The sequence below is a fragment of the Armigeres subalbatus genome, chromosome 3 (assembly GCF_024139115.2).
Source record: "Armigeres subalbatus isolate Guangzhou_Male chromosome 3, GZ_Asu_2, whole genome shotgun sequence".
Lineage (NCBI taxonomy): Eukaryota > Metazoa > Arthropoda > Insecta > Diptera > Culicidae > Armigeres > Armigeres subalbatus.
In genome coordinates, this window is record NC_085141.1 from 262,872,001 (window position 1) to 262,898,472 (window position 26,472).

Consider the following 26,472-nt stretch of genomic DNA (forward strand, 5'->3'; position numbering starts at 1 on the left):
ATCTTTCAATGCAATGCTGGCGGTCGACCGTTAGAAATTGACACCTATATCACCGGGTCAATCTTAAGATCCGTTAGCCATTACGGTGGAGCTGCGATACCCACTGGCTTGTCGGACGGATGGGTTAAATGAGTAATTGTATTTTCTCCGCATTCCTGCCAACCAACCCCACCGAATCACCGCAATAGTCAAGCACTGGCACAATGAAGCTGCACGCTCTCATCATTATTCATCTTCTGCTGATACTTCCTGTCTGAGCTTTCGCACTACTTGTAGTGGTGATAAGACAACAGCTAAGATGTTGGCAGCTGATTCCGCTTCATCGCTCTATTCGCGAAATGCTCCGCCCTCTCCCTCCCAGTACAGACCTTTAGCATGCTGCCTGAAATAATGCTGCTGTCTGAGTTGTTTTGTTCGTAGCCTTCAATCACTGTGGCTGGTTGTGGAGGCGTTGTTGGGAAACAGATCCAGCATCAACTGTAAAACGCTTCATTGGATTGGATGAGGTGGAGCATGCGTACTTGATCCATTAACATACAGGAGAAGCAAACGTTGATCAGAATGGAGAGCTGTTTTTGGCAAGGGGTGACTAGAACTAATCGTCGTCAAATTTGGCAAATAAGGCCAGCCAAAGGTTGATAGCGAAGGATTTGCACGTTCACGATGCTAATATGTGGGTAAGGTAGCTGAAAACGGTTCATTTGAATAGAAACTCTCTATGACCTGATTGAAATATGATAAACTCCACATATTTCAATATGGACTGATTTAGTGCTATTATACGAAAAAATAGATATATAGGTACTATCCTATGCTGATATTAACATCGCAAAAATAAACGTAATGTCGAGGCTTTAGATCAGATCGCGAACTACCTTGTGTGACACTTTTGTAACTTTGATTTAGATATATGGCAAATAATGAAAATTTGTACAACCGAAATTAGGGTGGAAAATTTACTAATGCTTCTGATGAAAGCTCGAAATCTCTGAAATCGTCTGATGAATTACAAAGAGCTAGCACTTTGAATGTAGTTACTGGCAAAATTTCAGAATGGTTCGCAAATTCTAGAATGTCCCCAAACAACCACACAATAATATAATGCACAATAACAGTCGTTATAGATCCCATTCAATTCCATCACATCCCGAGCAGGAGGGATTACCTCAATAATACCTCATTCTATTATTAATACCATACCCTGTTATGAACTAGCCTTGCATAAGAGGTTAAATAAGGTACACCGGGGCAAGTTGAAACGGTTTTTTCAAAGTTGAACTTTGAAGTGCTATGAAAAAATCGCTTTTTCATAAATTTTGAATCCGTTTGCGGTGTTTGCTAGTTCGGGCCAAAGATTATACATAAAAAATAAGCAACCTTAGCAAACTTTTTTATAAATATTTTGTATACTGAAATCACTTTTTTATGTGCATCGTTTCAACTTGCCCCGCGCATCGGGGCAAGTTGAAACACTGCGCTTCATACAGACATAAGCTAATGTTTCCGTATTAAAATCACAATATATGTACTCAGTGAGACTCAAGATGCACGAGGTTGTAAAGGTGACTAAATTCGCATAATAGTACCATGTAATTTTTTGACGATTTTGATTTTTTTTTCTAGAAATTAGCCTAAAACTGTCTCCTGTTTAAGAAAAACTGATAACATAGTAGGCTTTGTTCTAAAAATTTGAAAACCAAATCCCAAATTGTGTTGCCTCATCTTGATACTTACTCGCATAAAAGGCACGTTCTAGTTATTGATACTCTTTTACTCAAAAAAAAACTTAAATATAGTCCATTCAATTATCTCATATCCATATATACAAATAAAGAATATTATGTAAAATTTGTGGAAAGATGAAATTTTTTTTTTCAATTTCTTAGATTTTTTTTGTATTTTTTCATTTTTCAAAATTCAACGGCAAATTACTCAAGTCGGAAAAAAACTGACCTGGGACACTTCTGCGAATAAGGGCAGTATGCAACAAAGTCACAAGAGTAATTTTCAGGGACCAAATTCTAGAGAACGCACTATGCTGTAAATTTATCAGATTGATTATCTCCTACTGGTGACCACTCGGATTACTTTTCAGGATGGTTCAGTATTTGGTTCATTTGAATTGTACGCTTGATAAATTCGGTTGTGGCTTTTTAATAAATTCACATTAATTAACCAGTGTATCTCTCATAAACTCTTCGATTAACCCTTTATAAGGCAGACGAATCTAAGCAATAAATTAACAAAAACAACAATAGGACACAATGTTGACATGGTATTAAACTCAAATGTATGTTTGTTATACATTAAACAGTTCAAAAACATTGAAAAATTGGTGGCAATATAGTTGCCACTGCCCGCCAAGCGGTAAAACATTGGTGGCAATATAGTTGCCACTGCCCGGCAAGCGGGAAAACAGGCAACACGTAGAACCAGTCAAATCAAGGTACGTTACATTTTTTGGTGAAGAGTCCTAGTCAGAAAACACATTATAAGTGAAAAAAAAATTTTCGCGTTTTGGGAAAAAACACAATTTCGTCAAAAATCCAAAAACCAAATATACAGAAAGGCAAAGCTTTTTTCACGCTAATCATGTAGTAATCTAACACAGGAGATTAAAAATAATTGATACCAACGGGAAAAAATATATCTTTGTCGTTTTTTAAACGAATTATAACTGAAAATCCTTCTTCCACTCGAAACTTACGATCTGTTCGTAAAAAAAACTGTTCTTAAATTGACATTTCAATTTTTTTATGGCTCAAATTCATCTGGGGTGTTACTAGGAAGCAAATGAAGTTACTACATGTGAAATAATAAGTAGAGCTCTTGTTAATGTGTGTGCTTCATCCTCTATCCCTCACCCAGCTGGGGGTGTTGGACAAGTAGTATTGCGAATAATTTGATCAAATCTCATGCTCCGTAATGGTGCCCTTTTTTGTTAAGAACGCTAGTAATGTAAAAAGGATTCACTCCTGAAGCAAGATAAGTGTCTTCAGGATGTGTAGGGGATTGGGATGTACTAGCTGTTCATAACAGGTGCAGCAAAACATCACAAGGACGCCCTTATTCGCACTAACTACTCAGGGAATAGAAGGTCAAGAAGAGCCACCGTTGCTAACTAAAGCGTGAACCGGATACCTGGGACTCCCACAATATCCGCAGCGATAGCAGCAAACGATGCCCTGTGCGTATTTAGTTTTTATATTTTGTATAGCAAATAATATCAAGGTATGAACCGGAACGTGCTCACCAATAATGTTTGTTTGTACGCTGTCTTCCGTCAAAACAGCTGCCAGCATCAGGACGCTCTTCAGGAAGGGCCATAGTCACACTTCCGCTTATTATGCACGAAAGAAGCAGCGAAAGGGCAAAAATTACACGGTACAGCCCATGGTTACCTCCGCTCAGCCTTCGTGGACACCCCACTATATGATCCAGCTGTTGCGCTCCTATAATATTCATGGCTGAAGCATCTGGGAAAACACCATAAAACCACTAATAACACACTAAACAAAAGTAAAATCACTAGCACTTCCGACACAAAAACAGAATTCAAAGAGAAAAAAAACTATTCAAATTGTCAAATTTATGTGAGCGCGAAAAAAATCCGTCCTAGCCTACGCGCAGCACACTTCCAATAAGTAGAGCTCTTGTTAATAAATAGAAAAACATATTATTTGTTGGTGGCAATATAGTTGCCACTGCCTTATAAAGGGTTAAAGAATGAGTGGGCTGAATAAGTGAAAGGTGGAATTAACGAAATGTTTACATGCTCTTTGTTTTAATTTTTTGAGAGCCAGTGCTGACTACGAGAAAAAGTAGATTAAGAATCTCAAAACTAGACCATGCGGTTTAAACATGACCCCTTTTCATTTTATTCTTTAGTCGAGATTGTGGATGGTTGCATTCATGACGGGATGGTCGGAAATTTATTAAATTTATTTTCAGCAGTTTGGACCTTTTTATAAATTTATGTTTTCCGAATGTATTTGCAGACCATGTTGAATTTTAGAAGAAAAAAAATAATTGCGTGCGAGGGAGACGTTTTGAATCGTTGTTCCAACTTGCCCCGCACCACAAATTTCTATTTGCCCCGATGGCTTTGAATTGCGGAGCAATTTCAAACGACAGAAATACACAAATTAAAACTGATCTCCCATCGATTTTTCATAATCATTATGCTTGTTCAACATTGAATGATTACCTACCGTGAAAATTTGATGAAAACACTCTTCCAAACATCATTTTGAGACCTGTTTTATTGGCACGTCAAAAAGTTGGTTAAAATTTTGCGAAGGGCGAAAAATAAACATAGGCAGGGATTGCGTTTTTGTAGCTGCAATCTTCCGGGAATGGTAGTCAGAAGGTGCGTCCAGGGGAGTAGTTTGTTGTAAAAAATAATCAGGGCATTCGGTCATTTCCTTTCCGAATTACAGCTTCCGTTTCAACTTACCCCACATTTTGACTTGCCCCGGTGTACTTACCAAAAAATAATACCAAAAATTTATATGAAAAATACTTTAGTAGTTCTAAAGTATTCTGTATCTGTATCTGTTCTAAAAAAAATTAACAGACTGAAAAGCCAAAACCTCAAAAATACTCAAAATACTTTAAGCATAACATACTTCAGTATTTCAATACCAAACGCATCACAAATTATTATTCATTTGATATTGAAATACCTAAGTATGTTATGCCTAAAGTATTTTGCATATAAAACTTTGGTATTATGTTTTGGTATTTCACCTCTTATGCAAGGCTAGTTCATACCAATTTCTGTTATCGAGGCCGTCGCTCCTGCTCGGGATGGTTCTAACTTTACATATACGTTTTTTGACGCCAACAGAAAGGTCACTAACTCGTCATATGATAAGTGAAGACATTCCACTAAAAAGCAAATAATGTATGTAAATAATTATCATAATCATCGATATCCAAATTACTACTGTACGAAACTAATCAGTTTATTACCGCAGAGAAACTTAATTCGCGAGATTTTCACAAGCATTTTATTGGCATTACATATTCTTACGAAAAGACACAAATATGATAGTCCTTCTAACAGGGTTCAATATTACAGGTTTCATATGGAATGATAAAACAAATTGATTGAAAATCACGTGCATCGCATTTAATTGCGAAGTCGTTCAAAATATGCACATATTGGGTCACTATGAGTCATGCTGAATGATTAACATCAGATTACTGTGAACTGAGCAGGATGTTCTAAGCTTGATATGAAACACGCATTGTGATTTTATATGATTGTAGATTAGACGCCCTGAATTCAAGGAAACTGTGGATGGGCTTCGGTATTGAAATGCAGGAAGATGGGTATCGCGTATACTGTGAGCCGGTAGACCGTTCTTATAAAATAAAAATGTTCATCACAACCAAGTATATGGCTCGATTAATGTGGTAATTCGGCACCTCTGGGTCAATTAAAAAAAACCCTAAGAGGATTCTCGAGAAATCTTGATTAAAAGTGTTTAGTTAAGATATTTTAAAAGAAGCCAATATATAGAATCCAAAAAATATCACCATAAAAAAACACAAAAACGTCCAAAAAGGTGTCCAAGTGGGTTTCGATCTGTTTGTATTTGGCAACAAATTTCATTTAATTTATTTATTCAACATCTTAACAGATAACACTGGATCAACTATTTTACGTCATAATGCACGGTTCGCCACATTTTTCCATCTTCGGTTGTGCCTCACGCTCGCCACGTTCTGTACCGGATCAGCCCATCTAGCTCGCTGCGCTCCACACCTTCTTGTACATGCAAGGTCGGAAGCAAACACCATCTTTGCAGGGTTGCTGCCCGGCATTATTGCCACAAACCCTGCCCATCGTACCCTTCCAGCTTAAGCTATATTATGGGTGCTGGTCCAGCACTGCTGGTTTCACCGAAGAGCTGGGCGAGCTCGTGGTTTATCCTTCGCCACCACACACCATTCTTTTGCACAATGCCAAAGATTCTCCTGAGCACGCGTTGCCGTTTTTACAACTATAAATATTTACAACATCTTACCAAACTGACCTCAACCTTTCGAGACGGATGGGTCATATGCCCAGCGTTTCAGATTGGATGTGTAAAATCACAGAAAAGAGCTAGGTCCTGGCTTTCTTCCGCAAAGTTGTTCACCAGGATGTTGACTTTACAGGAAAAATATCAGAGGTCAAATGTGACTTTACCCTGAAGACCCAGATATCCGAAACCTTGAGAAGATTTCACTTCTAAGAGAATGCAAATGAGTTTGGAATATTTGAGTCCTAATACCGCGTTGTATGCTAATTTTGAATACTCTGTGAGGTTTAGTCATCTTGAACGTCAAGTCAGTGATCAACTCTCAAGAATACGAAATGCTCAAGGTTCTCCAAAACAGCTCCAAAATTCAGCTCTCGTTATCTTCCAGACATTTTAGTTCAATAAGCAAATGCGCATCATGCAAACCCATTTTTTCTATGAAACGAGATGTTCAAGGTACTCTAAAACGTTCTCAAGTTCAGTCCACGGTATCTAACAGATCAATCAAGTCTTTGGCAATATTTTTATAATCAATATATACCAAGCACAACTCAAAAAGCATATAAGCGCCATGTAAACTGAATTTTCTTGAATACGAGAAGTTCAAGGTACTCCTTAACGGTCTCGAGTTCAGCACACAATATCTACCAATACCCTCATGATTGGTATATACCCAATCCGGCTCAATAAGCATACTCACATTATGTAAACTGAATTTTCAGGGTACTCCAAAACATTCTCGAGCTCGACCCACGGTATCTACAAGATCAACCAAGTCTTTGGCAGTATCCTCATAATTCTTATACTCCCAATCCGGTTCAAAAAGCATAAGATGCGCAGCATATAAACTAAATTTTCTTGAATACGAGATGTTCAGGGTACTCCAAAACATTCTCGAGTTCAGCCCATGATATCTATCAGATCAACCAAGGCTTTTGCCATGTCCTCATTATCGTCATACACCCAATGCAGTTCAAAAAGCATATGTGCACCAGTAAACGGAATTTGATTAAATACGAGATATTCAAGGTACCGCAGAACGTTCTCGAGTTCAGCCTACGTTGTCTACAAGATCAGCCAAGGCTTTTGGAATGTCTTCATCGTCGGTACATACTCAATCCGGTTCAATAGGCATGCGCTCAAAGAACTCCAAAATATTCTCATGTTCAGCCTACGTTATCTACTAGATCAACCAAGTAATTGGCAATATCCTTATAATCGTATACCCGATCCGGTTCAATAAGTATATGCATCATGTGATTCCAATTTGTTTGAGATATGAGAAGATATGAGATGTTCAAAGTACTTCAAAACGTTCTTAAGTACAGTCCACGGTATCTACCACATCAACCAAGACTTTTGCAATGTCCTTATTATCGTCACATACCCAATTTGGTCCAAAAAGCATAAGCGCATCATGTAAACTGAATTTTCTTGAATACAAGATATTCAAAGTATTCCAAATCGTTTTGGAGTTCAGCCAACGTGATTTACCAGATCAACCAAGACGTTTGGAATGTCCTCATCGTCGGGGTATACTCAATCCGGTTCAAGAAGCATATGCGCATCATGTAAACTGATTTTTCTTGCATATGAGATATTCAAAGTACTCCAAAACGTTCTCGAATTCAGTCCAAGGTATGGACCAGATCAACCAAGACTTTTGCAATATCCTCATTAACGTCATACACCCAATTAGGTTCAAAAAGCATGTGCGCACCATGTGAACTGCATTTTCTTGAATACGAGATGTTCAAAGTACTCCAAATCGTTCTCGAGCTCAGCCTACGTGATTTATCAGATCAACCAAGGCTTTTGGAATGTCCTCATGGTCGGTGCATACTCAATCCGGTTCAAGAAGCATATGCGCATCATGTAAACTAAATTTTCTTGAATATGAGATGTTCCAACTACTCTAAAACGTTCTTGAGTTCAGTCCACGGTATCTACTAGATCAACCCTTTTTTTGACAATATCCTCACAATCGTTTTTTTGTTTATTAAAGAGGACTTAAACCACTAGATTCATTCGCCACAATCTTAATATGCCAAATCCGTTTAAAAAAGCATATGCGCACCTGTAAGCTGAATTTTCTTCTTTTCCGAGAAAATATGTTTAATATAGAAGATATGCTTCCACGAGTCGGCATTGAGTCGTAGAACATCAATTCAAGAAGGATCCACTGGCACTGAAGCTTGTGAAATTTATAAATTAGTGAAATCCTATCTGTTCAAAGGTCCTGCTGGAATGTTTAACAATGCACGGATACATTGTTAAGGACTTGGTTGGTCGCGCAGATCACATGTTCTGAACTCCAGGACGGCTTTGGAGGATCAAAAAGGACTGTAGTTGCTTGTAAAAGTAATTAGTGAAATCTTATCGGCAAAATAGATACACGGTGATGTTAGCTCTGAACGGATAAATCGTTCATGACTTGGATGATCGGGTAGATCACATGTTCTAATGTTCGTTGTCTAATGCTAGGGTCAGTCTGTGCGACCTCTTGTCGAAAACGGTGATCCTCCAGAAAGTTTTGGAAAAGCAAATAGGGCCTGTTAATGCTTTTCAAAATTATGAGTGTAATCCTATCGGCACAATGAACTTTGGTTGGACTTGGTTGATCGGATAGACCATATGTTATGAGCTCCAAGACGTTTTGGAGAACAAAAAAATCCTGTAGTAGCTGGTAAAAGTAATTAATGAAACCCTATCGGCTCAATGGACCTGCTGGACTGTTAAGCGCTGAACAGATACATCTTTCAGGACTTGTTTGATCGGTTAAATCACATGTTCTGTGCTCTTGGACGTTTTGGAGAACAATAAAGGGTTTGTAGTTTCTTGTAAAAGTAATGACTGCAATCCTTTCGGCTCAACAATGGGATGTTTACCGATGCATGGATACACTACACATGTTCTGAACTCCAGGAAGTTTTGGAGAACCTGAAATAGTTTATGTTTATTCAAAACTCGATAAATTTATGTACCATGAACACATGAATAGTTTTGAGCATACATTTCACTTTAACACATTTTGTTTCTGGACACATTCTCTAGGATATGTACTCCACAACAATTTGAACGGCCTAGGACATCCGAAAAAATATTTCAATGTCTTTTCTGTTCTTTCTATACTAGTTTTGGCAGAATTCAATAAAAAACCCACATTTGTAAAAAGTCACCTTGCAAGGGTTAAGCATGTTTTTGTATGGCTTACTTGTTCGAGTTTAGTTTAAGTGTTGCTTTCCATCTATCTTCTATATAATAAAAATGAAATGGTCTGTGTTCGTATCCGCATAACTCGAAAACGTCTGGATGGATTTTATTCTTTCCTTCAGCAGTTACATTCGTTATAGTTTCCGACGGGTTTACATAATATTTCCTCATGCAAAAATTATTAATAAAGTTGAGTAAATCGTGATAAACTGAAATTAAGATTCGTATAGAAATTTCGCATGAGCAGTTCACAACGCGCATTTTCGCCTACTATGCAGGACAACGTCTGCCGGGTCGACTAGTATTTAATAGAATGAAGGTGAAAATTAATTTTATTTCAGTGTTTATGTTCGTAATGGAGAGAAGTAAGTCGAGAGTTCGTTTAGAATAATAGTAGTGATCGCTGTTATACTCGTTCATAGCACTTAATAATCGATCTGTGCTGCCAAATCTCGTCAAAATTCTAATGAACGTACCCGAAAACGCATGTTTGATATGTAAACCTCTACAGAGCTCTGAAATATGATAATTCAAGATATGGTACTTTGACGCGAATCGACGCTGCGGCTTTTTCCAGCTGCTAGCCATCATTTGTTTCTTCAAAACAATGCTTGAGTTGCAAAAGGCTATATCCTGCGTAGTCTGAAATCATTCAGAACCTGATGATTGAAATAATAATTAGAGATTTGTTAACGTATAAACTTTAAACTTTAAACTTTAACGTTTAAACGTTTAGTAACTTAACGTGCTCTCACTCACAATTCATTCAATCTGGCGCTTCTCGACCAAGTTGAAAATCGTATTAAAAACCCCAAACTTGATGTACAGTGGCGGAGAGCAAAAGTTCAATATTTTAACTTCGTCGTTACCGGAAACCAAAAGATTATGCACACAGCTTGAATAATTCTTTTTCTCTTTTGTGTAGATCTTAAATCAAATCTTAAATCTGTTGTTTCTCGAATACATTTTATCACACTCAAATAATGAAAAAACATTTCACAGAACATAAATAAAACACACCTAAGTCAGTTTGGTGAGTTTAGTCAGTTGTAAATATTTATAATTGTAATAGTTGCCTTGGTTGCAAACTGGTTGAAAACAGCTTTGACAACTTTTTGGATGGCTTTGTAGGTATTTTGGGGATATTGTTGAATTTAATATAGATTCTTTTGAAATATCTAAGCTAAAAACTTCAAACAAAGATTTCTCGAGATAGAGATGCATAGAAAAACAAGCAGATAAGTAAACGATAAGAAAGTAATTTTCAACTCTAACGTGAAATCTGTGCTGTTATACGCTAGTGAAACATGGTATGTATCAGAGGAGAACACTCAACGGCTGCAGATGATTCATCAAAAGATGCGTTCGTTAATTCGTGCTTGGTGACCTCACAACTGGATCTCAAACAACCAGCTCCATCGTCGTTGTCACCAGAGGCCGATAGCAACAGCAATTCGGGATCGAGAGTGAGGCTGATAGTAGCTGTTAATGTAGGGGCGGAAACAAAATCTGTAATCAAGCATTATACTGGAACCCAGCTGGACATCGCAGCAGACACAGACCCAGAGGCTCATGGCGACGAAGTCTTGATAAAGAAATATAAGGAGTCGACCGAAATCTAACCTGGCAACAGGTCGACCCTTTGCACCACTAGGAGTGTACAGAACCCATAAGTAAGTAAAAAAAACCAAATGAAACAATGCGTCGGTAAAAAATGATTCTAAACATGGCGCAAAACCTTGTCGGCCTGGTTCTGAATCATGTTTGTATTCCAGTTCAAAACCTATCAGAAAAGGGATATCTTTAGATTAACACTATGTATAAGAATCAAGGAATGTATTATGTAACTTGATTTTGACTCCGTAATGCTTCCCGGCTAATGAGCCTACCCAATGAACGAAGGAATAAACAAAGGCCATTTGGCATAACGCCATTTGGCGTACGGTTATTTGGCATAAAGGCCATTTGTAATAACGGTCATTCAGCTTAACTGACATTTGGCATAATTGTAAATAGCGTCAAAAGCGAGGGTGATTAGGCATTTTTTATATTTTACAAAAGACCCGGAATAATGAATAAAACGCCGGGCAATAAAAATGTTAACAAGACATAATTCCAGGCATTGCGATTTATCCCATCATTCGATCTTCTGAGCAAAGATACTGATGATATGAAGGGATATCGATCTTAGTTATCTATTTGCTCAGTGCAATGTTCGCCATGGAAAAACATTTTTTCACTGCTTTGTTGTAGCAACGCCCTCGCAACGTGAACAAACCCCGAACCGCGCTGGCTATCAGGATCATCATGAAATGCTCAAATGATAATATCTTTCCAGAGTGCTCTTTGATTAGGGATAATAATTTTGCAGAAGCAAAGATAATATCCTGTGCTCAGATGATATTGCAATGCCTGCATAGAAAGCATACATGTGAGTGATACCAGTGAAAACAATGATTAATGTGGAAAAATATATTAAGCTCTTTTAGTGGAATGTATTCAACCGTCTAAGACGAATTAAGTACTCTCCATTTAATTCCACCAATTATTTTCGATATCTTTGCAGATACGTATTTCGACCACAACTGTGTGGTCGTCTTCAGTGTCTCGTACTTAACTCCACTCGAGTCAAGTCGAGTCAAGTACGAGACACTGAAGACGACCACACAGTTGTGGTCGAAATACGTATCTGCAAAGATATCGAAAATAATTGGTGGAATTAAATGGAGAGTACTTAATTCTTCTTAGACGGTTGAATTATTAATGTGTTTTCTCCTTCAAAAATGACGCATCCATCGTGAATAATGCAATGTGATTCCTTCTTTGGAAGTATGCGTTTGTTCGGATTATGGCAATGGTGGTTGTGGTCCCTTATTTTAAAGTAGGTGTTTTCCCGGATTAAGGAAATAGTGGATTTAACCCCTGCTTCAGAAGTAAGCGTTTACCCGGAACAAATCAATAATTGTAAATGTGTTATCTTCTTTCAAATAGGCACTTACCCGGATTAAGGCAATGGTGCATATTATCCCTTCTTTAAAAGTAGGCGCTTGTCCGGATTAGTGGATCTGATATTTCTTTAAAAGTCTCCATCATCTTTAAAAGTAGGCGTTTGCTCTTATGAAGGCAATGATGGAGGTTATCTCTTCTTTAAAATTAGGCATTTGCCCAGTATAAATTAATGGTGGATGTAACCCCTTCTTGATCCCTTCTTTGAAAGTGAGCGTCCGGAATAAGATAAAGGTAAACGTAATTCCTTTTTTGATAGTAGAAGTTTGTCCATAATAAGGAAATGGGGGCAGCAGGGACTTTGACCAAGGATATGATGATCCTTCCTCAGGGCAACTGCGAAATGTGGTGCTTGCCTAGAATGTGGTGGAGTTCCACAGTGTGCTGAGTTAAACATTAAGAACGACATAGAAGATCTCTCCGATCGAATAGAGTTCGTCGCCGTACCAAACCGCTCATTAGACCGGTAGTCCTCTATGGGCACGAGACCTGAACGATGCTCGTGGAGGACCAACAATAATCCAATATCTATGGTGGCGTGCAGATATCGGACGGTACGTTGAGGAGGCGAATGAACCACGAGTTGCATCAGCTGTTTGAAGAATCATCCATCGTTCACACCGCGAAAATCGAACGACTACGGTGGGCCGGGCACGTACCCAGAATGTCGGATAGTAATCCAGTGAAAGTGATTCTCGACAAAGATCCGACAGACACAAGAAGGCGGGATGCGCAGCGTGCAAGGTGGATCGATCAGGTGAAGGACGATTTGCGAACCCTCCGTAGACTGCGTGGTTGGCGACGTGCATCCGAAGGAAGAAGACTTCACCACTTCGGCTTTCATCTGTGCAAATAAATAAATAAATAAAACGCAATGGTGGATGTGATTCGTCCTTTGAAATGTCTACCATCAGATTAAATTTGTCAGAATACATCCTCGATCTACAATATCTATGTGAAACATTGCATCATATTACCATTTCTTTTTCACAGTTCCATATTAGGAGCCGTACACTAATTACTGGAAGGGTTTATTTTCGGCTTGCAGTCTTTATGATGAGCTGAATGATTTTTATGTTATCATCGCCGACGTTTCGGTGTTTGGTTCACACCTTCTTCAGGGCCGCAAGCCGAAAATAAACCCTTCCAGTTCATTGAAATTCAGTCGTTTACAAACATGGTACACTAATTACGTAAGCTATTTTTCTGGGTTTTTCAACCCTCCATCCCCCCATGTAAGATTTTTCCCATACAAATCAATTTTTATTTATATGTGAACCCAATGATTTACACTGAAGTCGGTTTTTACGCGGGGTATAAGTCCCGAGTCATAGAAGAATTTATTTTAAAACAAATGTTCATAGGGTATTTCGCCAAATGTTGAACGGCTTATTTCTTCGCCTATTGTTGAACGCACGTGGGAGCTCAAAAATAGGCGAAAAAATTAGCCGCTCAACATTTGACATTTCCCCTACTACAGTTTGAGCGTTCAATATTCTTCAAATTCAATCAGACATCCAGCAGTCTGACGTGACACCAACTAGGATATATGACAAACTAATCCAAGCTATGTACCGTTGGGTTGGAACTGAGAGAGTAATCGACCATAGAAGACAAGCGTTTTTTTTACAATTGCCAAAGTTCCATTGTTTGATGGTGATAATTCATCGTTGAAAACCACTTATGCAAATTTTATAGGCCACAAATTTTGAATGCCTCCACAATAGCTGTTATAGGGTAACCAAAACTAAACTACACTGAAGGTCGAAAACAAAAGCGCAACATGAATCGTAAAACTCACGCAATTACCATTATTTTTTATGGTTATTTTGTTCTTCCTAGATTAACCCGAATTTCAATTACCCTCAAATCCATCATGGCATACATTAGCTTCAACAACTAAATCCAGAGTTCGTTGCACTGTGCAGCAGAAAATACCCGGGCTGGGTATCATAAACTAACCCCCGCAACGTAGTTTTATGCCTTGATTAGTGTGCTCGCTCCGTCTGACATTTGTATTAGGAGAGATGTTAAGATTTTTGACAGTTTCACCCTACGCCGACTCGACGGCTCACTTTTCTCCGGCAGCAATAACAGTTGATGCCTTGGTTGATGCTTTTCCCAACTTGTAGGAAATTATGCAAAGGTCTTGTTCGATGGAAGCAATTAATTCATGTTTATTCTGCAGCATCTCTGAAAAAAAGTTGAATTCAACTTGGGCGGGGCCGACAATGCAAACTAGACACCAACTGAAAGGTGTGATGGCGTCCAATGTTAGTCTAGGGTCGTCAAGTTCACAAAGGCAAAATTTTGTGGAAACCTATAATTACAGTCAATCACATCTACCAACGATAAGATAATTAAACAGTAAAACCACTTGCGGTGCGGATTTGAAAGAAAACAAAACACTAATGGATGGGTCTACTGAAGATGAACTTTTAAATTACTTAACTTGTTGGTGGCAGCCATCAGTATTTTACCTAACTGACGTATCGTATGAGCTTGGTCGGATCACGTCGCCAGTAGCGCCATGAGTGTTTTCATATAGTGCTCATCATGTTTTGAAAAGCAATAGCGATGGAAAGGTTAAGCCAGTGCATGCGTAAAATTAATTTTATTTTGGCGGTTCTGTGAAATAGGGTCTACAATCAAGCAACTGGTGGATTTAAGTTTGAACTAATGCTTGGGATGAGTGTATATTCATGTACTCAGTACAATCATTGTAGGTAGTTATGTAAATTTCAGTACCACTACGGTTGTATAATAAAAAAAAATAATCCACTTTGTGATGGGGAATTCTTTCCTGAGCATTATAAAAGGTATTTTTGGCACATAGTGAAATAACATTTTAGGAAAAAATGTACTTTCTACTCTTCTCATTCATTTATCGTTTCAGTACACACATTTTATAAAAATGCAAAATTACTCATTCATACTATGTGTTCCATATGTTCAATTCTAATACAGAATTGTTAACATATCTCCACTGGTTGAGTGTATAATTTGAAAAAATTATCTCTTCTTGTGTAGACGTAGATGAGCTGGCCAAACCTATGATGAAGTAGATTTCAAGAAGATTCTTCGTCCCTCTTCGAAATCCTAATCCTGCTCATGATACTGAATATTCAACATTATTGAAGATAAGGGACGGTAAACAAACTACGTGAGGGATTTTCGTGGGGGTTTTAACTGTCTTTAGTCTATTTAAGATTTTTTCCATACAATTCATTTCATACTAAGTATGTATACGTAAAGGCAATATGTTCGCTCCAAAAATAAACTTTTTACAGAAGGCCCGGAGACCCATAGTGTTATGTACCGACCGACTCGGTTCGCCAAATTGTGGTGATGTCTTTGTGTGTGTGTGTGCGTGTAGCTGGGTGCGTGCGTACTAAAATGTTACGAAAGTCTCACTTATATTTTTCGCACTTGTGCTTAATCGATTTACTCGCAACAATGTGCATGGGTGTTGTTTTTTGGCATCAGTCTCTTCGGGAATAAATTTTACAAAAATATGGCGCATCGAATGGCGAAAGTTGTAGTGTAACGCAAAATGTAACTTCTTTAATAAACGATTTTTAAATATGGTGTCTTCGGCAAAGTTGTAGTTTGAATAATTTTTTTCTGCTGAAGACACCGAGTGCCCATCTATCATCGTTTTTAAGATACAAACGTTTTTTTATGGAAACACCCTACTGATGCCAAAAACCAACACCCTAAAGTAGTAAAAAAAGCTCACGATTTTCGCCAAACGCACCACTGTACGCAAGTTCGAACCCGAAAACGAAGTTGGCGCAATGCGCAAAAACATCCCCTGCATCCCCTACCGATGCCGGTAGTCGGGTACCACCAGTGCGGAAGTTATTGAAAATATTTTCGAAGCTAACAATTTCAGGTCAATACAATGTTCTACAAAAAATATATATACTAAAAAAATACCACTTCTGGAAGATACCAGGGATGTTTTTTGCAAACATGACTTGTTATTGATATTTGATATTTGAAGACTTCATGTGCGACAAAGGGGCAAATTTTTTTTAATTTTTTTTTATTCCTTCTATTTATTTTATAGGCACTCTGTGTTACTTAACCGCTACTGTGCCGAGATCTACTGTGGTATTCTGCTACCAGAATTAGGCTATCCATGAGGACATTCAGCGATGGGACTGACAATCGAAATCAAAACAAAGTGTGTATGCAGTTGAACGGAACTCACTTCTGGGGTAAACCGCGCTTAACAATTTCCTTTGAATTGTTTTGTCAGTCCGGTCAGAATCTGTCAAATAAACAAGGTAAACAAAAATCGTCAGCTGTTCGCAGCTGTCTTATGCAACGTACACACCAGTCAAGCAGTTCGACGAACATTGACTCCACCCCCAAGAAAACGCTTCGGTTGCTGCTTTGTTGGAACTTGTGTGAAGTTGTTCGAACAACCATTTGACAGTTGGCGGCTCGGTTGGAAAAAAATAAAACGGTTTGATTTTGGTTTGAGTTGCCGGAGGTGGAGTCAAGGTTCGCCGAACATGTTTGAGCATTTGTAGTGAAGTTGCACAAACCCCCATATATTTGTTGATGGTTGGTGCTCAAGTTGGCGCTTCGGTCGTTGGTGTGTGATATTGTTGGTCGAATAAATTGATTGTTCGTGCCGCTGTTGGTAAAACTTGATGGATGTTGGAATAAACGAGAGGTGGAGTCAATGTTGGTCAAACTGCTTGACCGTGTGTACGTTCCATTATGGATTGCCTTATCCACCACCCTACTGACATCGCCTATCTCTCCAATGTGAAAAAATGGTGGCTAACACCTCTGTGGTTAGCGCGCGGTGGGTCCCACTGACAATTCAAAATTAAAAAACAAAAACATCATTTCAGGACAAATTTTCTGTGATGGAGTAATTGCTGTTAAGCGATTTGAATGAATTTATTTCTATTACCGCTACACGGAAGATTGGGAATACCCATTAAAAGGGTTTCATTTACCCATTTTTTATATCAGTACCAAGTTGTCATAAAATGGGTATTTTTTCAGAAACAAATAAAGGGTACTTTTACCCCAATGATGAATACATGTTCTCGGATAGGAAATGGGTAAATTATCCCCATCAACTTCAAAACTGAAGTCGTCGCCATTTTCATATGCACGTTCTTGCATTCAGCAAAGTTTTTTTTTGTATTTGCACGAGTTTGTTAAACTTGCGATTGAAAAAGTTGTGTTTCGTTGCGGCGGATATTACTAATTGCCATGGATAAGTTGAAGGAACAAGTTGACGGAGCAACATTCCGTAAATTGGAAGGTAAGCTGCTTTAAGAACTATCAACACACTCCTCTGTTTGCAGCTTTTGTATTCACTACCTTTTACAACATATCCGAATATATACTCGCCTACAGGATTCTCTTGTCCTGTACCGGAATGTGCTGAAGCTGCGCCAGGGAATCTGGCCGAGCTGAAAGTGCACCTTAAAAGTCATAATTTGAACACAAGCAGAAAAAATTCCATCCCTTTGCGGTGCTCGTGCGGCTCTATACAAAATTCATTTAAAACGTTAAGGGCTCACGTATTGCAGCACCATTCCCAAGCATCATCGTCCGTAAAAGATCCTCTATTGGAACACCAACCAATGGAAGTCGTTCAAGAATATGACGAGGAAGCAGCAAAGAGAGAAAACGAGTGGTCCGTCAAGAATCCGTTCTTTTTCGGTGAAAAACCTACGAAAGAAGACATTCGTGAAATAGCTTCTAAAGCGGTTTCAAAATTGCGTTGTGATCTGGCCTTGACAGAAACAAAGGTCAAAGTGTTCATGGAACTATGTGATCAGATCCTGTCTTCCTATCAGCGGTTCTCGGTAGGATTAGTTGCAAATTTTCTAGCTTCTACGGGAATGAATCAGAATGAAACCAGTAGAACTCTAATCAACGACTTGGAAATTTCCAATGTTTTTGAAGATGTCTCGAATCCTATGATGAATTTGTCCTATCTCTCCGGTAAAGTAAAACGAAGTTTACCAGAACCAGTGGAAATTGAGCTAGGGGTACGGAAAATAAGTAGAACGACACGATATCAGACAGGGAACAAAACACGGTGTCATAAGTTTACTTCTGTGCAAAAAGTTTCAAAAATCAAGGATAGAATGAACTATGTTCCTATTAAGGATACTTTGGCCTTAATTTTCAGTAATCCAGATGCCAGAGAGATGCTACAACAAGAACATGGTTCTACTGATAGTGTAATGCGTGGCTTCAAGGACGGATCTCTTTTTTCGAACCTAGAATTTTGTAGGAATCATCCATTTGGAATACGGTTAGTTCTACACATCGATGACGTTGAGTATTGCAACCCTTTAGGCTCGCGTAGAGGCAAGCATAAGCTCACTATTATTACTTTCAAAATTCAAAACTTCAACCCTAAAATTAATTCGGGTTTAGACAGAGTCTACGTAGCATTGGTAGTCCCTTCAAAGTGTGTTAAGAAATATGGGTTTGCGAGAATATTGAAACCAATGTTGCAAGATTTAATGGCGTTAGAATCTCAGTCCGGCATTTTGATCCCAATCAATGCAACCGATAACTTCACACTCCGTGCATCTGTTGTCCACGTGCTCGGAGATACTGCTGCGTTTCATGAGCTATTTGAGCTCATGCCTGCTCAATCCAATATTTTTTGCCGAGCTTGTTACATTTCAAGATGCTCCTTGCATGCAGGTAACTTCGGATTACACCATCAGCTCCGCACGCGTGAAAGCGTTACCAACGATCTGCTGGCATTACAGAACGGAACCACTACACCAGCCAAATGTGGAATAACACAAGTACCAGCTTTGCATGTTTTGAGAAACTTTCACTTTACTGAGAATCTAATCTTTGATCCAATGCATGACGTTTTAGAGGGTGTAGTTAGCATGGTATTGAAAAAAATCTTGAATGACTATGTAAATGTTAAAAAACTAATTACAGAACATATTTTGAACAAACGCATTGGAAGTTTTGACTACGGTCTAGCAGAAGTTAAGGACAAGCCTAGTGCAAACTTTACAGCAAAATCTCTCAAAAGTAAGAATAACTCGATAAGCCAATCGGCTTCACAAATCTGGTTACTCCTACGCGCTTTTAACTTTATTTTTGCAGATATTGCTCAATCTAATTACCTCGAAATAGTATCATGTTTACTGAAAATAACTTTCTATGCATTCTCTAATGTACTCACATACGAACAGATTAATGATTTAGATTCAACCATAACTACATTCTACTACAATTATAAATTATGCTTTCCACTCACCAAACCTATCAACAAAGTTCACCATCTGGCCCACTACCCTACGGTTATCAGACAAAGCGGCCCTATTGTAAACATGGTATGTTTGCAGTTCGAGGCTAAGTATAAAGAATTGAAATCTCTTACAAAAACATGTGGAAACTTTCAAAATCTTACTTACAGTTTAGCAAAAAGAATAAATTTCAAACAAACTGCTAAAATTATCGACCACGACTATGAGGTAGATCAAGCTATAGTCAAGTCACCCATTGTTACTCAGAAGAAAAATCTTGAATGCTCATTTTTACTGTTTGATTTTCCAGAAGATGTAGAAAATGTACAATGTTTGACCATTAACGGTGTCACTTTTCGACCAGCACCAGGCCTTGTAGTGAAATACCAAACATGTAATGATCAGAGCTACGGCATACTTAATAATATCTTGAGAATGAATGAGCAATTCACAGTCATTATACAAGTTCTAAATGTGATCGAATTATGTGAATCACTTCTGAGTTACAAAGCTGAAATACTAAATCAAACAATTCGAACATCTCTTCATAAAATATGTATCGACAAAAAAATGTTACAGTTTGTGGAGACTATGTAGCACAAATGACGATTATCTTTACATCAGCATGAAATACAATGATTAAACTTACTTAAATACAATTTTTAAAGTAATATTGTTGATATCTCGGTATACATTTGTAGATTGAAATCGAAAAATATATATGCTATTATAACATCGAATAAGGAATTTGTTAATATACAGTTAATAAATATGTTTTGCTAATTTGAATTTGTTCAACATAGAGTGTTAATCTATCTAAGATACACTAGCCGTTCGATAACTGCAACGTGTTTACTATTCAGTTAACGAATACCGTTCGTGTTCATATGCACTGCCACAAATCTTGATCTGCTACCCTCACTTAGGTGCCAGTCAGAGTAAATGCGACGAGCGACGCGACGCGACTCACTTAAAGGAGTAACAATTGACTGTTTCTGTTTCTCCTTTACGCTCAATGCCCACGCTGCGTGATTTCAACGCCACGTCGACGCTATACATATGCATCGGCGCCACAACGTTTCTGTTATCGTACCGATGCACATATCGTCTATTTAATAGCTTCGTATACGTTACGTGTTTATCGAGATTACGACGTTATTATTTGTTAATCTAGTATTCCGGTGTTATTTATGTCTCTTAAATTTTCGTTGCCAATAGCTCAAAAGTTTACAAACAATTCGTTGATGCACGTCAATACGCGGCTTCTGGAGGAGATCGGAATCGTTGAGAAGGGTCCACAGGTTCTCATTTTAAGTGTGGCGGCCGAACTAAAAGAAGCCCAAGGAGGAGCGCATTCCATTGCACCAGATCCATCGACTTCTCAAAGTGGACCATCGCATAGAGCACTTGTTCCTTCTTCTGAATCAGTAACAGTAAGTATTCAACTTAATGGCAGTTATTTACACTATTAAGATTCCCCTAAACACATACGACGCGACTGTCGCTGTCGCTGGGTGACTATCGCTACGTTCTTGCAAGCATGCAAAGATCCATTGACACTTCCATGTTAACGTGACAGATAATCGCAGTCGCCAAGCGCCAAAGACAATCGCGATTTGTGTGTTTCGGAGAACCTTTATAGCGAGCTTTATAGTTTATATTGATATGATTCCAATTTCTTTTAGCTGCGACAAAATTTGGAACGAGATGCTATATGTCGAGGTATTCTGTACAAGAAGATTGATGCTGGAATTATACCGAACCACAAAGAGTTGTTGTCCATGGTACGCACGCTGTACAATGGCATGGCCTCGAAGCTATTGAATGAGAATATGTAAGTCAGTAATTTATAATCATCTTAAGGGGTCGTTCAAAAATGATGTCACGGCTTTTAGGGCTCTCCCCCTAAGATTTTGTGACAATGCATATACTACCATGAATCGCATACTTGTCCCATATGAGTAGGAAACCCAGCAAGAATAGGACAGCTATGCGATTCACGGGCTCACGGCAGTATACAAGCGTAGTGGACGTCATATTTGCAACGCGTCTTAGCGGAAATTGCCAAATGTTGAACATCTGAAATTCTCGCCCAAGTTGAATGCTCATTCAGAATGCACAGGGACGAGGACTACAACAGTTGGCAAATTACCCTACCTTACCTTGGTTCATGTTATTGAAATTATAGCTATTAGAAATGTCATTAAGTGCCTCACAATAGTGCTGTCCAATGAGCAGCTCGAAGTAGCTCGAAGTTGTTCCCGTCCTGCTCGTTATTTTTTGTCAACAAATGGGCATGATCAGGACAGGGAGAAACTTCGAGCTACTTCAAGCTCTCATTGGACAGCACTAATCCCATATTAGTGTAACATAACATAGAGTTTTTATTTCTAGCTTGCTTCTAACTTGTTTACACATTTATAAATAACATTGTGATTTTTGTTTAAGCTACCCGTCTACTGAGGAAAACAAAAATTTGGTGAAGAAAATTATTGAGACGTTTCCTTTACTGGCCGCCACCAAATTGATCGACAACTCTCCGGATTATGTAAGTATATTCAAAAGTACGAAAATCATGCATTAAACTAAATTTAACTTTTGCTACTAATTTGTGATGAGATTTTCAAAAAAAACTTCACGTAGTATCTAAGAATAAATTGTACATTATCCTAGAAAGAAATTTCAAAACCTTAATTAAAACATTAGACTGAATTAGGCAACAGTAATGTCGAAAAATATCAGATTTGTACTTTAATTGATTTTCTTATTTCTTTTAGTCATACTTTTTCTGGAAGAACGCTGGGAAAGGACCAAACCACGAACACTCTGGACTGATTCACACACATATGCGGAACAGAGCAAAAAAATTGAAACCAGAGGAGAAAAAATACATCCACAAAAAGAAGGGCGAAAAAATTTGCAACGTTTCTGACGAAATTATGGAACTGGCGGGTGAATGTTCTCAGAAGGATGGAACTGCTGCCAATTTCAACGTAATCATCAAGTACATGGAGCAAACACACTCCCTTTATCTTATGATGATTCAGAACAAAAAAGGATTTCAGTTGATTCTACAAACGTTCCCACATTTCAAATCATTCTATGGAGTAATGGTAAGTTCGTTTTACATTTGATTTTGAAAACATTAACATCTGTTCGTTTATTTTAGATACAAAAAACTTATGAGCGTATTACACCAAACTATGATCGCGATTGCATGCTTGCGCGAGTTTTCGCTAGAGGGCTGATGTTCGATCAAGACATGTTCGTGGGAGTACAAGACGGTAAATATAGAATTATTACCTAATAATTAGTGAAACATAACGTTCCATTATACCACCTACAGATAACCTTCGGGGATGCTTGCGGGTCATGGTGATGTTGACGCGCAGAGGAGTGAAACACCAGAATAAAAACATCGACAACAGTCTAAATATAGAGCATCAGCTTGCATCGGATCTGATTCGTTTTGTACCGGTAATAATAATCAATTCCAACTGTTCATAACAATCCTACTTAAAGGTTCATCCATTCCAGGAAACAGAATCGTCCATTGGTGAACAGCTTGCTAGATATGTCGCCTATTACCACGAACAGCATGCCCCTGTTGCCCCTCATATCATCTGCAAAGGAACAGAATATTTTTTGTTTATCGCTGGCGAATTGATCGAATGTGGAGAGAGTTCAGTGCAAGCGTTGGATGTTTTCTTCAAATGCTTCATCGTCTTTGACATACCGGTTCCATCTCCGCTACAAAAACTGCACGATCTGGTCGAGATTTCATGCTATAAGGTTCGGAAACATAGCACGAGACAGTCCGTTAACAGACTGTGCGGAATGCTATTGGAGTCCTGCAAGGCGGAAGAGGCTTGAATGTGCTCGAGTATTACCGGACAATATGACAAAAACGTCACCATCAATGTAAAAGTTAAACCCATGTTATTGCTTTGGATTTCTGATATCACCGAAATCTATTTTTTATAATAAAATAAATTGAATAAGAATTGAAAAACAGCAGCCTTTTTATTTGTATTTTCAATGAATAATTCTTATGACTTAACCTCAATCCACAATAAAAAGTTTATCAAAAAGCGTTTTTTTTACCCATTTTGTGAAACAAAATCGAGTGTTAAAAATACCCATTATTTGAAGTTTAAGTCGAATACCCATTAATGAGTAAATCGCGTTTACCCATTTAATGAGTTATGCCGCTTTTCTTCAAAATGGGTACGAAAGTACCCAATAATGGGTACTTCCAAGCTTCCGTGTATGTACCACGTATTCCGTGCCGTGAAAAATGTGTTCGATTTTCAATTTAATTGTAATAAGACACTCATTCAACATAACATGGTTAGTACGGAGCAAAATATATTTGAAAATTTGGTAACAATATTGTATCAGCAAAAAATAACGTGAATTTTATGCTGGAGCCAGAAGCATAGCTGTGGGTCATCCGGCTGGAATCCACACAGAATCTATTTTTAGATTTTTCCATTATTCATTGTTGTTGTCGTTGTCCATTGTGTTCATGTTGTCCATGTCGTGTATCCAATGATCGTTGCATTGTCCGGTTGCCACTTATCTGGGTAACGTTGGAGGAATGCCTCCGAGAAGAATAAGTTGTCAATCGTCATCAGGCAGCCGTGACGGTGAGGCGTGCACCCCAATACGCCACCGCATAGGCTGCGCATCCGGCGACTGACGAGGGTTTTGGCGGAGGGGCTGGGAATCGAACCCATGACCATTCGCTTGAAAGGCGAACGTGTAGCCAACTACGCTACGGGACCCCCCTAAAGGGGCAAATTCGGGGCAAGGAAATCCCCACAGGATTTATAATATCTGGTTTGTAGTTTCATATGCTATAATGTGTGGCGGTGCCCTACATATCCAAAGCACTTATTTCTTCCTCCTTTTTTCTTCAGCTCCATTTCACTCAATTTTTGGGCACTTATCTTTAACTGAGGAGCCCTCCTTAGCGGCGCGGCTAAAAATCAAAAATTGAAAAATGGTAACTTGGCTAGCAAAGCTTGCGGTTATTAACTGTGGAAATGCTCAATGAACACCGAGAAGCGGCAATGTCCCAGTGGGGATGTTGTGCCAATGAAGGAGGAGATCCTCAACTGATTTGCTCGCAACAAGTTACATTTGACGGGGAGTCATTGTTTCCTAAAAAAATGTACCAGATTGCACTATGAGTTGGTTCAAAAGTTACAGCCTAAATATTATTTTTTATATGCACAAGAAAATCACCTTCATTCCCAAGTACATTAATCATGGTTTATTTATATTGAGAGTACGAGAATGACAAACCTCCTCTGCCCTTAGGCAATAAGTAATGTATGTACGCAACCTAAAAACTATATCATATATATAAGAAAATATCTGATTGCTTACCCATAGCGATTTTGATACATTATAAATATACGAACCTGAAAATGAAAATGAATGAAAACATTAAATGTAGTAGAATGTAAGAGTGAATATTATAAATATAAATAAATATGACGCATCCATACACCAAAACAACTGAAAAATATTTGAATCTCGTGGAAAATGCATGATTTAAACTCGTTTTCAAAATGAATGCCCCGAACGATTTGAATCATCACCGATTTAGCTCTTAAAGTGCAGGCTTCCATTTAAATCAGTTGTTTGTGTACAAGTAGAAATATTTGCGAACTTATAAACCGAAACAAATGTGCACATTCTAAAAATGTTTGAAAATTTCATCTACCATCCCTCCCTTGATGATTAAGGAGTGCTGGCAAAATGTCAGGCAATTTGGAGGTGATTCAGGGGTGACGCATAGGCGATTAATGTTTATATGAGAGTGTATACGAAACAAAATAGAATTTGTTTCAAGTCCTCTATAAATGTCAAACCGTTATGAATTCAAATGTACAACCCCAACCTCCATTTTTGGGATCTATATGAACGAAACCTGATGTTAACTAATGAATTTTGAGTAGATTTAACGGTTCTATTGACAGAGATAAATGGTCAAAATGGTGCAATTAGTCTCAACTTAGCGGTGGCACATGAAATCGAAACGAATGACGAAACGCTTCAATTATTGGAGAGTATTGAAATAGTGCTGATATTTTTTTTAAATAAACTAAAAAATAGAAAAAGCTAATCTAAGGAAAAAGCTAAAGGAGGTCGGTCCGGAATTTGATTTAGGCAACATTTTTAGATACAGGAATTGCTGTTTTGGTTTTCAATTTTTTTCCTGCTGGGAACAAATATAATGCACGCTCTTCAAAGTGTATAAAGAACAATTAAAATAGTGGTGAAACTATAATTTACTACACTCGCTTCAGTCTGGATTTAGAAGTAACTTCAGTACAAACACTGGTTTGATGAAAGTTCACCATGGTATCAATGAACAAAAAAGGTAATTGATTTTGCTAAAGCTTTTGATTGAGTCTCCCAACGCAGTTTATTAAAAAAAATAGTTGAAAATTTTAGTTTTTCTAAATCGGCTGCCTATTTAATTAACTCGTATCTAAGTGATCGCTACAATAGATCTAATAACAGGTCGCAGTGGCACACCCGAACAGGAAAAAAAAGTGATCGATACCAAGCCGTTTTCTATAATAGAGCATTGTCCGCTTTCAGTCGTATTTATTCTGACGTACCTCAGGGGTCAGTTTTAGGACCAATATTATTTTCATTATTCATCAATGATCTTCCGCAGACTCTCCGTTTTTGTTCAATACACATGTTTGGAGATGATGTTTAAATCTATTTCAGTATTATCGGTGAATATAAAGCGACAATAGTCCACTAGTCCATGAAAATCAAATATGATTTGGAAAGAATTATGCACTGGTCAGTAAAAAGTTTACTGGACGTTAACCCAACTAAAACCAAAGCTATGCTAATATCAAAAACTCTAATTAATCCACCTAGCGTTGGTTGGTGGTGCCTTTCTCGCGCATTATAGAAATGAGAAA

General features: G+C 38.1%; 2 protein-coding genes across 5 annotated transcripts in view; one reads left to right on the forward strand and one right to left on the reverse strand.

The window, feature by feature from the left end:
* Positions 1–26,472, reverse strand: part of LOC134223999 (uncharacterized) — a 368,032-nt gene that overhangs the window by 184,583 nt on the left and 156,977 nt on the right. The gene's annotated exons all lie outside the window — the stretch shown is intronic.
* LOC134219416 (uncharacterized) lies at positions 20,624–23,468 on the forward strand. Its single transcript, XM_062698138.1, has 7 exons — positions 20,624–20,949; positions 21,202–21,350; positions 21,965–22,064; positions 22,294–22,629; positions 22,686–22,800; positions 22,863–22,993; positions 23,054–23,468. Exons 1-7 carry the CDS (start codon positions 20,707–20,709, stop codon positions 23,387–23,389), a joined length of 1,410 nt encoding a protein of 469 aa, XP_062554122.1. The 5' UTR covers positions 20,624–20,706; the 3' UTR covers positions 23,390–23,468.

Excerpts from the sequence above, each read along its gene's own strand:
- LOC134219416 (XM_062698138.1), top strand. The coding sequence starts at position 20,707 with ATGTCTCTTAAATTTTCGTTGCCAATAGCTCAAAAGTTTACAAACAAT. Across the intron at positions 20,950-21,201 it reads CTTCTTCTGAATCAGTAACA|CTGCGACAAAATTTGGAACG; the intron begins GTAAGTATTCAA and ends AATTTCTTTTAG. Across the intron at positions 22,994-23,053 it reads ATCTGATTCGTTTTGTACCG|GAAACAGAATCGTCCATTGG; the intron begins GTAATAATAATC and ends CATCCATTCCAG.